Below are 16797 nucleotides of genomic sequence, written 5' to 3' on the forward strand. Positions count from 1 at the left end.
AAACTAAAAATCTTAGAAGAAGCCAAAGGCAGCAAAATATTATAGCAGATACTTGTCTTAGCAATATCTTTTCCAATAGAGTTCCTAGGGCAATGGAAACTAAGGAGAAAATAAACAAATGTGACTGCATCAAAATAAAAAGCTTCAACACAGCAAAAGAAACCATCATCAAAACAATAAGAAAGCCCTCTGCATGGGAGAACATATTTGCCAATGTTATCTCCAATAAGGGTTTAATCTTCAACATTTACAGGGAAGTCATATATCTTAACAAAAATAACCCAATCAAAAAATGGGCAAAGGATCTAAATAGACACTTTAAGAGAGAACATTCAGAAAGCCAAGAGAGAGAAGACAACATGTTCCAAGTCACTCATTATCCGAGAGATGCAAATCAAAACAACAATGAGGTACCATCTCACACCTGTCGGAATGGCTATCATCAACAAATGACAAGTGCTGGAGAGGATATGAAGAAAAAGGAACCCTCCTTTACTGCTGGTGGGAATGCAGACTGGTGCAGCCAGTGGAAAACAGTATGGCATTTCCTCAAAAAATAAAAAATGGAACTTGCCATTTGACCCACTAATCCCACTTCTAGGAATAATATCCCAAGAAAACAGAAACACCAATCAGAAAGGATATATGCACCCCCTGTGTTCATAGCAGCACAATTTATCATAGCTAAGATTTGGAAACAGCCCAAGTGCCCACCAGCTGACAAGTGGATTAGAAAACTGGTACATCTACACAGTGGAATACAACACTGCAGTAAAAAAGGAATTCTTACCATTTGCAACAGCATGGATGGAACTGGAAAGCATTATGCTAAGCAAAATAAGCCAGTCAGTGAAAGATACATATCACATTATCTCACTCATTTGTGGAATATAAAGAACATTATAAACTGATGAACAACAATAGATACAAAGGCAAAGAAGCATTGAACAGACTGTCAAACTGCAGCTGCAGTGGGAAGGCAGGGGAGGGTTGTGAGGCAGGGGGGAGGTAAGAGATCAACCAAAGGACTTGTATGCATGCATATAAGGATAATCAATGGACACAAGACACTGGAGGTGGGGTGGGAGGGAAATGTGCTGTGGGGTAGGGGAGGTTTGGGGAAGGTCAATGGAAAAAAAGGAGATATATGTACCACTATTTGAAATACTTTAAACGATAAAATTAAAAACCAAAGAAAAAACAAAAATTAAAAAAAATTTATATGCTTAAGTGAGCAATGAAATATATCTGAAGAGAGTAGTTGATTACATTTATTATAGCAAAAGTAGTAAAAATGAATGAAGAAATAAGTTTTAGACACACTGATTTCCCCAGTTTCTTTCTAAGATATAACCATTTTTAGGAGTTTCTTTTGTATCCTTACTAAAATTTATTTTATCCTTACTATTCATTATTACCATGAGTGTATTTGTAGTAAAAGCAGTTTAAATTCCTTGTATGTTTGCTTCAGTGAATTCATAGATATCTTTTGATTTTTAGGCCTTTACTTCTGAACACTAATGGAGCCCAAAAGAAGAATCTGTTTCAGCACATAGTCAAAGAACCAGCTGATAATCACCATCATAAAGTAATTTTTTATTAACTTATATTTATTGTCTCAAACTGATTTTTATTAATAGTGATATTTCATGCATTCATATAAGTTTATTGAGTAATAATCTAAGTGTTCATCCTCTAGCTTTATTAAATCATGACTTTTTTCATTGTTTATATTAGATTATTTTAATAGCTAAACCATTATAAATATAGTTGTCTCAGTTGTCTGTTCCTAAGTTTGCTTCTCTCCCCCTGTCCAATTCTCCTGTCACCTAGAGATAATCAGTTTTGAGTTAGTATTTATTAATTCTGTAGTCATTTTATATTTGTGAACCCATAAATAATATTTGTTGTTATTTATTGTATATACTAGGGCCCAGTGCACGAATTCGTCCACCTTGAAAGGAACTGTGGGCCATGAGACTGTGCTATGCCCAGGAGCAGGTCTCGGCCCATCCTCCACGTCCTCACCCAGACTCTCACGCAGAAGCCCTTGGTCCCATGTCTGCCAGCAGCCCCACTCCCTAGCCCCCTGTCTGCCAGCAGCCCCACTCCCACCGCCGCCACTCCCACTCCCACTGTTGCCACTCCCATGCACTGGCCCTGCTTGCACCCGCTGACAGTGTGGAGTGATTGGGGCCAGCGCCAGCAGCAGGTGTGAGCGGGGCCAGTGCCGTCAGTGGGTGCAAGGGTTGGCTGCTCAGAATCGGGGAGGTGGAGAAGCCCTCAGTGGCGATCAGAGCTAGCAGCTTCTGCTTGCACCCGCTGATGGCGCCAAGTGATCGGGACTGGCACCAGGCACTGGCAGTGGTTGCAAGTGGCAGCTCTTCAAGGTCCTTTTAAAAAAATAGTTAAGTAGAATGCAGAGAATATCTTATACTTCTGCACTACTAATACTAATTAGTGTATAAGTCCAAGAAGAGCAGAGAATATATCTGTTTTGCTCACTGTTGTATTGTCAACATTTAGTAAATAGTAGGTTCTCAATTAGCATTTTTAAATAATGTTTTGGAGTTAATATAATTTCATTTTTTAATGTGTTTTTTTCTCACTGATTGTTTAGGTTCCACACAGTAGGACTGAAGGTTTAAAACCAAGGGAGCGGATTTCAGATGACATCATTATTTATGATGTTACTGACGATAATGCAGATGAAGAAAATATCCCAGTTATTCCAGAAACTAATGAAGATATTATATCTGATCCCTCCAAGTAAGGAGATTGTGAAATAACATTTATGAAAATAGTTACTTTTCTTACCAAAGAGCTAAATACAAACCACTTTATTCTTTGATGAACTAATATCTGACTCATGTTTGGGTTATTAAATTGAAAAATTAAACCAAATTATTCAACCAGATATCCCTCCCGACCCCATCCCCAAGAAAAAAAGACTCAACAAAAAACTACTAAGAATTCTGATTTTTTAATTTTGTAGCTAAACAGCTTTGATTCTTTGTGATCTTACATTGTATGAACTATCAATATTTGTGATTAAGATACTCCCCCAAGAAATTTAAGCCTTTTGATATGTGGTTTGGGGAGAGAATTTCCAAGGAAAAGGAATGGTTAGAATTAATTTATTAAATTGGTCTGTAATAGGTTCTTTCTCCTTTGTTGATATAGCTGTAGCCAGTACCCTGATATTGTCATTGTTGAAGATGACAATGAAGATGAATATGCACCAGTCATTCAGAGTGGAGATCAGAATGAGCCAGCCAGAGAATCCCTAAGTTCAGGCAGTGATGGCACAAGTCCTCTCATGTCTAGTGCCATCCAGCTAAATGGCTCCTCCAGTCTGACTGCAGATGATCCTGTTACCATGATGGATTCCATTTTAAATGATAACATCAATCTTTTGGGAAAGTGAGTGTTCATTTAGATGTCTAAATTTATTTTCTTTGCTTATTTACTTTATATATTCTATTTCTCTTTGACCTTCCTTTCACATTATGAACCCATCTAGTATACGGTACCTTTCTGTGTTTTGGTCAGGGTTGAGCTCCACAAATGCTGTTTTGAGAAGGAATTAATCATTCCATGAGCAGTCTTGGTATTTTCTTGGCAGTTCTTCAGATTTTCTTAATGAAATACTTGTTTTGAATGTCCATAAAATATATGTGATTGTATTTGTGTTTATATCAGGGTGATGGAATAACATATCTCTATTAAGGGACTTATTTTTAGCCTAAAAAAAAACACACAGAAATTAGTAGCAATAACCAGTAATAAGAGGTTAACCATTTAATAATTTATAATATAGAGGAAAGAAAGAAATCAGACTGTTTTTGCAAAACCTTTTTTTCTGTAAACACTGAAGTTTTATGTAAAAGTGCTGTGAGTTCTTGGTTAATCATATTTTTAGGAATCCCAGATACTGAATAGAACCTCTAAGATAAGAATTGGTAAGGATTCCAAAGTTGCTGGATGTTTTGCCTTGCTAGATTGCAATGTAATTTAAACATAAAAACAGGAAAAGCTAATTGATTTCTTTTTTTAAAATCTTTTTCCTTAGGGTTGAGCTGTTGGATTATCTTGACAGTATTGATTGCAGTTTAGAGGACTTTCAAGCCATGCTGTCTGGAAGACAGTTTAGCATAGACCCAGATCTCCTGGTTGATGTAGGTACTTTGAACAATTTTAGCTGTACTGGTAGTTTGTGTGTCTGTACGTTATTTATAAATCAGTATATCATTTTCTTGTATTCTACACTTGTTTTTGCATTTTTTAAAAATTAATGGTTTTGTTTATTAGAAATATTGAACAGATGGGTTCAAGACAATGAACAAAGGTAATCACTACCCATCTGTAAATAGCAGTGCAGTTAATCCCCCTGTAACAACATATCAACTCTGTTCAACAGTACTATTAAGTCTTGTCTGGATTTGTTGCTGTATTATGGTTTTCTTTAGAATAAACTGTTATTGAATAGAAATTGGTGCAAGTTACTAATAGAGATATGTGGCCAGGAAATAGCATGAAGGCACTTACTAACTTTGAGAATGTTTTCTATTCAAATGTATTATACTTGCTATATTTTTATAATGTTTGTGTCCTGTGTCCTAAGGTTCTCCTGCTTCAGTCCCCACCCACTACCACCTATATGAACTTGACTCCAGTGTTGTCTGGTCTGTAAATACTCATCCTACCATTCCTGGCACTAACCACCTTTCTTGTTCCCATCCCTTGTGTAACTATTACTCCTTCTCCCCTTGCCTAAAGTTTTCTTTGTGACCTGCTCCCATCCAGATGAATCTGGTTCTCTCTCCATTTTATGTTGTGAACATATTTCTGCCTTTTGAAGGTTTTGACATATTTTTTTTCTCCTTAAAATTCTTCTCTCATATCAAGAGTGTACAGTCTTGTTCTTTCAAGAGCTCTATGAGGCTAAAAGAAATCAGTTGTGTCTTACTCTTCAATCTTAATTGACCACCTTATCTCTCTACTGATCAGTCTGTGTCACAAGACTTTAATACCTTTTCCAAATAATGTGCCTCTCAGGATGGATTTCATCTTCTTTGAAGACTTCTTTTCCATGCTGACCTATGTTACCATCTTAAGTGAATTCAACATCCTTGTTAATGACCTACTTCAACTTGTTAACAGTAACTTGACTGCTCTTTTATCCTATCTATCTTTATACTCACTCTGAATCAAGGTTCCTTTAGAATATCTGTTCCTTAGATCACTAAGAAAAAAATAAAATCCTATTACATCTACAAATCCTTGTAATCTTCAACTAGGTTATTTTAATTCAATTTTGAAACATTTTTCATACTCATTTGTCCTCAAGACCTCATCCAGCCAACTATTTCCTATTCACAAAGGATAATTCACCTCTTCCTGGTCCTCTCATAAGATGTGGAATCTCATCTTACAGAAAGTACTTGCTCTTTAAAGCCAATTTGTACACCTGTCCCCTGCATCTTTGTTTTTCTCCCCCTATCCTTGATCTTCCCCATCTTAAAAAGCATTTTGATATGTTGCTCTGCTCATTTACCATTCTGCTTTTCTATACTTTCACTCATTTAGAAATGAGTGGCTTATGTGTGTTACTTCTTTTTTACTCTGTATTTCATTTGAAACCCTGTATTGTCGTCTTATTTACTCTAAGCTTGTGCTGCCTTGGTTTATCCATAGTAAGTAGGCTGTGATTTCCTGCTCTCCTCCTCCTCTCCTAATTAAGGTTTCTGGGCTAGTGGAAGAACATTTGTTTTGAATCAGATTTGGGTTCTCCTTTTGGCTCCTGTTACTTATTTTACTAGCTGTGTTAATATTAACCTTGGAAAAATTAAGCTTTCTTTCCAAGTTTCCCTATCTATAAAATGTAGCTAATGCCCAGAAGGGCTGTTAACAAGAATTATAAGTAATTAGGAGCATTATTATTTACACTATTGATTTTCTGAAATAGAACTTGTTCTGTTTATTTTAGAAGTCCTGGGATCTTTATTGTCTCCTGTCGCCCTAAAAATTCTCCATTCCTCAAAAACTGTTCTTTTTTCTTGCTTTTTCTACTTCTACTTGGGTCTTTCCCAAGGTACTCAGTCTTTTATCCTCTTATTTTATCTTCCTTTTCTTTTTCTAGCCTTCCTCTCTGAAGGGATTTATGCTTGTACAATAGAATTGTTCTCAAATATCTATCTCCAGCTCTTAATACTTTTTTTTCCTAAATACATTTTATTGATCTTTTACAGAGAGAAAGAGAGAGGGAGAGAGACTTAAAAACATGGATGAGAGAGAAACATCGATCAGCTGCCTCCTGCACACCTCCCACTGGAGATGTGCTCACAACCAAGGTACATGCCTTTGACTGGAATCAACCTGGAACCCTTCAATGTGCAGGCCGATGCTCTATCCACTGAGCCAAACCGGTTAGGGCTCTTAATACTTTTTAAAGTAAACTTGCTTGAATTCTAAGTCCATGCCTTTAAGAGTCATCAGATCTTGCCTTAGATTCTGTTTAACACCAAATTTTTCTTTATTCTCTAAACTAGATACCCTTTTTAGCTTTTTAGTTTTCTGTAGTGGTATTAGACTTCATTTTATTCACCCAGGGTAGTAATCACAGAGGCATCTAGTCTTCCTGATCTTTATTTCATCATTCACCAACTCCGGAATATTTTCCAAAATAACATTCTCAAGCATCCCTACTTTTTGTTTCTAATACTGGCTCTCTTAACAAGACCTTAATTATCTCATCCTTGAATGATGCTGTATTGTTATAAATAAAGAATCCATGTATAGGTTGGCTTGTTCTCTGAGATGGCAAGATAATAAGGGCATAAATAAGTATGCTGAAGAGTTCATGGATTCTCTCTGCAAAGTTCAGTTATTAGTGATCCCATGTGGAGTCGGCAGAAGAGAATTCAACCATAGAATTCAACCCAACTATGTCAGCTCCTCCTCTGTGATCTTTTTTTTTTTTAGTCCAGGCCATGCATCTGCTGGGAATACATGAAAGCAATCCTGAGTCAATGTATAGGAGGAGTGGGGCAAAGAATGAGTGGGCCACTTCAGATGCCACTCCCATTAGGGACAAAATCTGGTTAGGCCTCTAAGCTGAACTGCAGAGACTGGCAGTCTCCTATAGTTGTCTACTCTTAAGGAACCGAGTCTCTTCCTCTTTAAAGATCAGTAGGTGATAAAGTTATGTAAGAAAAGAAGAAGCTGGGATATCTTTAGGTCTACCATGAATGTAGAACTTTGAGAGGAATCAGTATCCAGACAGGATAGAGGAGGAACCTCCCTGTGGCCTCTGTGAACTGTTGGGTGTGTTCTCTGGAAATGTTGAAATTGCCAAATCTCACTGCTCTGTCCACTTCTTACTGCGGAGAGAACGGTCTTGTTCCCTGACTGGCCTCGCTTTACTTTTGAACCTTATGTACACAACTTACTATTCAACTTAGAATTTGTGTGTTATTTGAACTTGGTTGTTGCTAATGTTATAATGTATTCTTCTTTTCTTCCTTCCTTTCCAAATCATTAATCATTCCCCAGGGACTGATACATATTGCATAGTTTTATTCAGACCTTTTGTTTATTCTATACATATGTGTATGTTTGTGTCTCTGTGTTTTTCTTCTTTCCTTCTCTTAACTCCTTTGTACTTTTGAGCTCCACCATCCATTATTATTATAATACTAGAGGCCTGTTGCATGAAAATTTATGCAAAAATGGGCCCTCCTTCCCCTGGCTGCTGGTTCTGCCTTCACTCTGGCCGGAGCCGCCTTTCTGCCTTTGCTCTGGGCCAGAGCTGCCTTTCCACCTTCCCACGCTGCCCAGAGGCCCAGAGCTGCTGGGGTAGTGCTGAACACCTGTGTTGTCGCCATGGCAACAACACAAGCGTCCTGCCCCTGATTCTCCGCACCTGCGTATGCAAATCAATCCTCCATCTTTGTTGGGTGGATTTGCATATTCACTCCTGATTGGCTGGTGGGTGTCAACGAAGGTCAATTTGCATTTCTTTTTTATTAGTGTAGATAGATTGTATATGATCATATGTTTCTATTTGCTGTTGTTCTTATCTTTTAGATTGTAAGCTCCTGAAGAGCAGGAATAGTGTATTCATTTTACATTTTTTATGATGTTGTTATATGGTCAATAAATCCCTATGAAATTAATGACTTTGACACGGTTTAAACAAAAGTTATGTCTGTAAACTGGCTGGCCTGAGGAGTACAGTAAGCAATGATTTTAGCATTTATAGCTTCCCTCGCTAGATGAATTAAAAAGAACCAGCAGAGATATACTATCTGTAATCTAGGAGCCACTATCAGAACAGATTCTATAAATTTATCACATCATTAGCAAATAGTCAGTAAAGACAGTGTCAGGAAAGTGAACTCAGTCCTGGTTGGCACTTAAGGCCCAAGGTATTTAGGGAGAAGAAAAATTAAGGAAATGAAGGAGAATGGAGTTTTGGAAAAATCACCATTTGTCTCAAGTTTTTACTTTATAGTTTTATAGAGAAACTAGAGGCTCAGTGCACGCAATTCGTGCACTGGAGGGGGGTGGTTTCTCAGCCCGGCCTGTGCTCTGTCCCAGTCCAAGAGCCCTCGGAGAATATCCTTAGTGCTGCTGCTTCTGGCTAAGCGGCGCTCCCCCTGTGGGAGCACACTGACCACCAGGGGCAGCTTTTGCATTGAATTCATGCCCCCTGGTGGTCAGTGCACATCATAATGACCAGTTGTCTGCCATTTGGTCGATTTGCATATTAGCCTTTTATTATATATGATAGGATTCGTTACAATGTCTCATTCATGGGCTAGCTTGCTCTGTTTTTCTTTCTGCTTTTCTCTTCGCAACGTATTTTACTCCATGGAAGCTTCCTAGTGCAGGAACTACATCTCTTCACCCAACATGGCTGTATAAAAATTTTGAATACAGTTAGCTTTTTAATATTTTTTAAACTTATCATCTTTCTTGTTTGGTCTTTCAGCTTTTCACTAGTTCTGTGCAGATGAATCCCACAGATTACATCAATAATACAAAAGTAAGTTTTAATTCATGTTGCTCAGGACCCATAGCTATAAGAATTTTTAAGAGGTCTTAGTAAGCATAGAGCAATACCTCTCCCAGTTACAAAGCATTTTATATTACCTAATATGTGTGATCAAGATAGTAAAATTCCAGATGAAAAATTAGCTTTGGGTTATAGGTGAATCATTACCCAGTTTTACTGGTATTTAACTATCAGTGCCATTAACTATTAGTATGAAATCAGTCCTCAAAGTGCTGGGAGATCACTTGATTAAACTATTGGACACTATCTAGAACTCTAATTTTTCTATATATTTTGGAGCAATATGTATTTTGCTGTTTAACTGGATTTAAGGTATTGGTTTTCGGAATAGGGAGGAGATCCAAGAATAAAGAATGACATAGTGTATACAAAAAACAAACACTATATCACATCACTAAACAAGTGCAATACATGGGTTCATTCAACTTAAGGTCTAACATTTAATAATATCATATTTACTGAAACATAGTGAAATGGTACATAGAATCTTATAACATAAATCTAGGCAAACTATGATCCACTTGACAAATTTAGGCATGCTGCCTGCTTTTGTCAATAAATTTTATTGGAACATAGCCATACTTGTTCTTTCATGTACTGTCTATGGCTTATTTTGCATGAAAATTACAGAATTGAGTAGTTAAGACAGAGAACACATTTATGTGTGTGTGTATGTATGTGTGTGTGTATATATATATATATATATATATATATATATGTGTGTGTGTGTGTGTGTGTGTGTGTATGTATGTGTGTATATGTATATATACACACACATACCCACACTTAAATTTACTAACCGGCCTTTATAGAAAAAGTCTGCCAATCCCTAACATAAATCATCCAAAGTGATTCAAAGTTCATAAATTCTTTCAACTTTAAATTACCCAGGATTAGAAACTACCAAGAACAATATCACATCAACTGCTATTCCCTTGATCATGACAGATACTATGTGACATGGATTTATAATAATCTTTCCTACTAAATTAGGATACTCCTCAATACAGGAATCTGTGTGGCCCCTATTAATGAATAAGAGTCTGCATGGGAGCTGAAACCCATTTGTCATCCTGGTTCTCATATGTTTTATTGGTATCCTTGGAAAATACCTATTTTAAGAAGTATAAAAATAATGGTATTAGTGCTTTAATATTTATTGTAAATGCTAAGAATTATTTTAATATAAATTTTTGGAAAGGTGTAAGTTGTTATATCATGGTGTTTTTATTGTTTCGGAATCCTAGAACTCTTACTGCTTTATTTTACGATGAATATCAGGGAATTACTGGAATTAGTGTGTTTGTTATACCATATGTACCTAACCAGCAACAGCTATCTGGGATTTACAGCTGTTTAGGAGAAGTTGTGAATCTCTACACCTCACTTTGAATATCTTTGAAAAGAGCACTGAAGAATTTAACAGCATTAGTGATTTAATTCCCTTACAATCATATGTAAGGAGAGAAGACATCACTGGTTGAAAGAAGCAATTTAAATGACAGAAAAGAACTGAGAAAATAATTAAAAGAGCCACATAAAGGAAATGAAGAACCATCTCAACTGTGAGACTTCCAAATACAGGGATAAATAGTTTTAGGATGTTATCATGTTATCCTCAACTTTCTAAATGTGTTCAGTTACTCTGTGAATGAAATGTATAGTACATTTTTAATGAAAATTTTAAAATTGATTTGTTTAAAGGGTGATCTCTTTATTAGAAGTTTGAAACCAGCCATCTTTGACTTATTCCCATCTTTTGGCCTTGACAAATTCTGTGTATTCTGCTGTTGAAATGCTCCCTCCTTTTCATACTATTGTCATCCTAGTTCAGGATCTTTGTTTCATCCACTTGATGACAGCAATAGCTTTTTAAATCAGTCTTGTTACCTCTACTCAAATCTCTCTCTAGTACATATTTCTTGCTCCCTCTTCTCTATATGTCAGATAATATACCAATATTCACTTTTTTTTTTTTTTTTTTTTGCTCTTTTCAGGAACACATAAAATATGAAAAAAATTTGTTATTTTTTTCTCTTTTAGTCGGAGAATAAAGGATTAGAAACTACCAAGGGTAATGTAGTTCAGCCAGTTTCAGAAGAGGGAAGAAAATCTAAACCCAAAACAGGTAGGTATAAATGTAGTACTAATTTCTATAGAATTTCTAAAGTAAATGTCCTGTAAAGAAGCTAATGCATGCCAGTGAACTTCTTGCCATACTTAACAATTGAACACAGATATATTGATCTCAGTTCTCTGCATAATGGTTCCAGAATATAGAGAAAATTGAGTTGGTAAGGTAATAGTTCTTAAAATTTAAGTTGTGTGGGGGGATTTTCTATTTAACTTTGGAAAGAACCTTCATTTCTTAATCCTACCTAATAAAAAAGTGTAATATGCAAATTAATCATCACTCCACTATACCCACAAAACATGCCCACCAGCCACACCACCAGCCAATCAGAGCGAGTATGCATATTAACCACAACCAAGATGGCTGCGACCACAGAGAGCAGGAGAGGGGCTTGGGTTTCCCATGCAATAGAGGAAGCCAAGCTTCTGCAGCCTAGCCTAAGCCTCCACTAAAGCTACAAAGTTTTAATTGTAGAAGGTAAACGAATTCAAACAGAAATGGCGGCAACTGCGGAGCAAGCAGGGGCCTTGGCTCTGCTCCAGGCTGCAAAGTTTCAATTGTAGAAGGTAAATAAATTCCAGATACCAGGGTCTCGACTTGGGTAGCCAGGGGGTGTGGCTGGCCTGCAAACCATCACAGGCCCCTCACCCAGGCCATCCTACACCCCTAGGGAACTCCCATCCTGATCCGGGACATCCTTCAGGGTAAACCAGCTGGCCCACCTGTGCACCAGGCCTCTATCCTGTCTAATAAGAGTAATAGGCAGATTGACCATCACTCCAACACACAAGCTGACTGCCCCCATGTGGACACAAGATGACCAGCAGGGGAGGGCAATTGGGGAGGGACAAGGTCTTCAAGGGAGGGCAGTTTGAGGCGATCAACCCTGCAGGGAAGGGCAATCAGGGGTGACCAGGCTGGCAGAGGAGGGAAGTTGGGGGCAAACAGGCTGGCAGAGGAGCAGTTAGACATTAATCAGGCTGGCATGAGAGTGGTTAGGGGGTGATCAGGCTGGCAGGCAGAGGTGGCTAGGGGCAATCAGGAAGGCAGGCAGGTGAGCAGTTGGGAGCCAGCAGTCCTGGATTGTGAGAGGGATGAACATCCCTCAAGAGGTCCCAGATTGAAATGGGTGCAGGCGGGGCTGAGGGACACCCTCCACCCCCACCCCATGCATGAATTTCATGCACCGGGCCTCTTAATTGTTGAATAAAAGACTATTCAGACTTGAACATTTTTTAATTTGCTGACAAATACCTTATTTTGTTGGCTTAGTGATTACACATAAGTAGATCTCTGCTTTTGTATTTTCCACTTACATCATGAACTCTGTATAAGCTGGTGATAAAAGTGCTTTTTTTCTAATCTTTGTTATAGATAAACAGCTTATCCAGTACACTGCCTTTCCACTTCTTGCATTCCTTGATGGGAACCCTGCTTCTGCTGTTGAACAGGGGAGCACAGCATCCTCAGAAGTTCTGTCCTCTGTAGATAAGCCCATAGAAGTTGATGAGCTTCTCAATAGCAACCTGGACCCAGAACCGACCCAAAGTAAGCTTGTTCGCCTGGAGCCGTTGACTGAAGCCGAAGCTAGTGAAGCCACACTGTTCTATTTATGTGAACTGGCTCCTGCGCCTCTGGATAGTGAAATGCCACTTTTAGATAGCTAAATTCCCAAGAAGTGGACTCTACATGTATATATTCATCAAAATGATGAACTATTTATTTTAAAGTATTATTTGGTACCCTTTTTTGTAAATTTCTTTGTTTTGTTTTAATTGGATACTGTGGAATCAAAAGCACCTTTTGCTTTTCTCACTAACCACACAGCCTTGCAAAGCTTTCAGATATTACTCAGCTCTATAGGTACACAAGATTTAATGCACATTACTGCATATCTTTAAGTTGGATTCAGATGGGCATTTTTTTTCTGATGGTAGTAAATTTGAATTATTTTTTATATATATATATGCCCATTAACCCAGGTTAAACTTTTGTTTGTTTTACTTGTTTGATGCTGTCTGTTGGCATTGAGTGTCAGTCACTAAAATTAACGGTAGAACTAAAGCTTTCTCTGTTCCAATTACTTTTACTAAGTATTTTTCACTTGGCTTATTTTTAAAACTGGGAACATAAAGTGCCTGTATCTTGTAAAACTTCATTTGTCTCTCTTGGTTCAGAGAAGTTCATTCATGTTCTTCAGGAAAGGCAGTGTACATGAGTGCTTGTGTCTGATATGGTTCCAGTTCTGTATGCCTAGAAGAGGATGGGAAGGTGTCAGCCCAATCCACCTAGTTGGACTAGTTTTAAGTAAAAGTTTTTGGTTTGTTTTTTTGAACCATAATATTTAGTAAAATAAATATAATGAATGTTGCATACTGGTGTTTATTATGTGTCTTCTTTGGAGGTGACATCCACATGAACCATTTTTTCCCCCTCTTCTTGTGAAGTAGATTTAAACTGTAAACTGTTATCCTTAATATGAGTTACATCATGATCTTTGTGCCTCTTCTCAGAAGATAGACTGTATTATAATAAGGGAGGAATGGGAGGAATATAAAGTCTCTAAACTTAATGTTTTATAGTTCTTTGTTTAAGAATTATAGTGGCTTGCTTTCTGTTTCTAATAAAGAACTGAGAGAATTATGCCTCTCATTGTTCCAAATGAGTAAAGAACACATCACTGGATGCCTCTAAGGGTCTATAATTTTTGTTCTGAGAGAAAGTCAGGTCACAGTCTCTTTGGAACAGGTGCTCAGAGGATTATAGACACTTAATGCAAGGTAAGGCCATCTTGAAGATCAGGCAGGGGGCTGGAAACAGTGTGGTGCCTGAATATTTTATGGGGCTATTTAATGAGGTATTACATGGGTGGCTTCCCTATTGGCCATATTCTGTTTCTTGATATCTTGGAATTTCTCTTACTATGATGCAAAAATGCAAAGTAAAACCTAGCACAGAGTAGTAGAAAACCCTTTCTTAGCAGATTATAAAATATTTGGCTCAGACAATGGGATCTCAGTGAACTAATTAAAAGACCTCAGAACAGTTTTCTGCATAAGCTTTCTAGATGTTTTCAGGTGAAAAGAGTTGAGAAACTTAGAAGAAAAAGAACTTTAGAGACCTTTTCTCTTTCTCTTCCCTTCCTCACTGGGATATGACCAAGTTTCTTCTCCTTGGGGACATTTTGGAGCTGTGAAAGTATTCTAAAATGATTTTGGAAAACTATATCCCTTAGTAATTTTAAGTTGACATTTTAAGATTCAGAATAGATAAAAGGTGTTATGTTTTGTCTAATGTGGAAAGAATAATTGTTAAGGGGGATAAAGCCTTGTTGTGAGGCATCTTTTCAGGCAGATCAAGTTTAGGAAAGTACGCATGAAAATTGGAGACCTGGAAACTGACTTCTTTAAAAATAATTTTGTGTTTACCAGAGGAAGTCTCTGTGTATTACTTGGAAAACAAATTACCACCATATGCAGACAGTTAATTTAGAGAATTACTCCCATCTCCATCCCCCTCCAACTTTCTTTTACCTCAAGAGATAAAATAGGTAGCCTGTAACTAACAAGAGCTAACCGTGTTTTTTCAAGGCATGTCCCTACAGCTGGTCCTCCAATATTTCATTCACTGTTGTTTCGTTATGATGTTGATGAGGAAATTAATTCCCAGCTGGGACCACTGTGAAGTTTGCTTGTTCTCTCCATGTCTGCGTGGATTTTCTCTAGGACTCGTTTCCTCCTACGTTCCAAAGATGTGCACGTGAGGTTAATCACTATCAATAAATTGTCTCAGTAGAGTGGGTGTACCCCATGATGGAAGTTTCCTGTCCTTTGGTTCCCACCTTGAGCCCTGAGCTGCTGTGATGGGCCCTGGCCACCTGCACATTAACTGGAATAAACAGACTAGAAAATAATTATCTTTCTCAGATTCATGTATACAACACATTTCTATGTGTAATACTACAAGTATTTTGGGTCTTTATTGAGAAGTTTTGTGATTTTTTGTGACCAGATATATTCCAGATTAACTTCACAATTATTTATATCAATTAGCCTATGATAAAGTTGGTTTTGCTGTATGACATTTTGATGAACACTCACAGAATGCCTACATTTAAGAATTAGCACCTATACTTCCTAGATTTTTGTTTTCAAACTTTTTTTTTTTTTTTTTTTGAGAGCTGGTTGCATATTGGGCAATAGAGCTAATCAACCTATTTCAAGAAATTGGTATCGAACAGACTACAATACAATAGACTTCGATAGTTTTGAGGAACAGTGCCTAGTACTTTTTGTAGTGTCCCCCAATTTGGGGTTACTTTTTTTTTTTTCCTGGTTAGACTGGGGTTGTAGGTTTTGGGAAAGATTAGAGAGGTGAAATGCCATTTTCATCATATGTCAAGATACATGCTGTCAATGTTAACTTTTCACCGTTAACCTTAACTTAGATTGGAATGTCAAAGGGAACATTTCTGAGCACAAAGGTTCAGTATCTTCCATGCCATCTCAAAAACAACCCGAGTGGCCCATGGCGCCACTGCCTTTCACACATCAGTTTGTTTTTGTCTGCCAGCTACAGATTTTGAACTCATTAGCTTTGCAATTAGTGAGCCACTTCCATTGGTTCTAATAACTAAAAAATTAATAGAAGCTCTCTTTATGCTATATATATATCTTAGAAAATCTTGGGTGAAGGAGTAGAACAGCTTTTGCCCAGTAAATAAGGATGCTTTTAGAGATGTCACTGGGCAGTACTAAAAGGTATAAATAACACTAGCCAAATACAAGTCAACCATAGGAAGCAAGACAAGGAAAATGAAATCCAATAAAAATGAAACACACTTGATCTGCAGAGACACTGTTAAGAAGGTGGAAAGACAAAGCTACAGACTGGGAGAAAATATTTGCAAACTGCATATCTGATAAAGAGCAATCTAATAAAATATATTAAAAAAAACTCAAAAAAACAAATTAAAAAATCCAACTAGAAAAAGGCCAAAAAGACATGAATTGACGTTTCCCGAAAGGACACATGGATGGCATATATGCATGTGTCCATTAGCCATTTGGGAAAGGCAAATTAAACCATAATGAGATACCACATTTCTCTCAAGACAGCTAAAATAAGTGATATCAAATGCAAAAATTCAAGGAAACCAAACATATATCAAAGGTTTGACTATGAAATGCTGTCACTCTGGAAAAGTTTGGCAATTTCTTATAAAACTAAACACTTAACTCATCCACAAGGATTCCTCTCTTCATCTGACTCTGGCAAACCAGTAACCTGTTCTCAATTTCTCTAATTTTATTGCAATTATGCTATATGAGTGCAATAACATATATGACCATTTGGGATTAGTTTTTATAACCCACCATATTGCCCTGGAGATCCACTCAAGTTGTACCAATAGTTCCCTCTCTTTATAGTTAAAATAGTATTCCATGACACAGATGTACCATTGTGTTTAAAACTTCATCTGTTGGGAAGTTACCAATAAAGCTCCTATGAACATTTATGTAAATTTTTGTGAATGTTAGTTCTTCTGGGTAAACACCCAAGAGTTTTTTTAAGGACGTCGTTT

The 16797-nt window shown here is 37.2% G+C and overlaps 1 protein-coding gene across 5 annotated transcripts in view; it reads left to right on the forward strand.

Annotated features, from left to right (window-relative positions):
• HSF2 (heat shock transcription factor 2) overlaps positions 1-13586 on the forward strand; it is a 35926-nt gene extending 22340 nt beyond the window's left edge. For 2 of the 5 annotated variants that reach the window (XM_036415284.2, XM_036415285.2), the window contains 7 exons: positions 1501-1588; positions 2621-2769; positions 3184-3423; positions 4073-4178; positions 8996-9049; positions 11123-11207; positions 12588-13586. In XM_036415284.2, the coding sequence (XP_036271177.1) occupies positions 1501-1588; positions 2621-2769; positions 3184-3423; positions 4073-4178; positions 8996-9049; positions 11123-11207; positions 12588-12880 (1015 nt within the window). In that variant the 3' untranslated portion in view covers positions 12881-13586. The remainder of the gene's footprint in view (positions 1-1500; positions 1589-2620; positions 2770-3183; positions 3424-4072; positions 4179-8995; positions 9050-11122; positions 11208-12587) is intronic. The other 3 variants (XM_036415287.2, XM_036415286.2, XM_036415288.2) reach the window with 2 other exon arrangements.
• Positions 13587-16797: the final 3211 nt, after the last annotated feature.

The sequence above is a fragment of the Pipistrellus kuhlii genome, unplaced genomic scaffold (genome assembly GCF_014108245.1).
Source record: "Pipistrellus kuhlii isolate mPipKuh1 unplaced genomic scaffold, mPipKuh1.p scaffold_m20_p_5, whole genome shotgun sequence".
NCBI lineage: Eukaryota > Metazoa > Chordata > Mammalia > Chiroptera > Vespertilionidae > Pipistrellus > Pipistrellus kuhlii.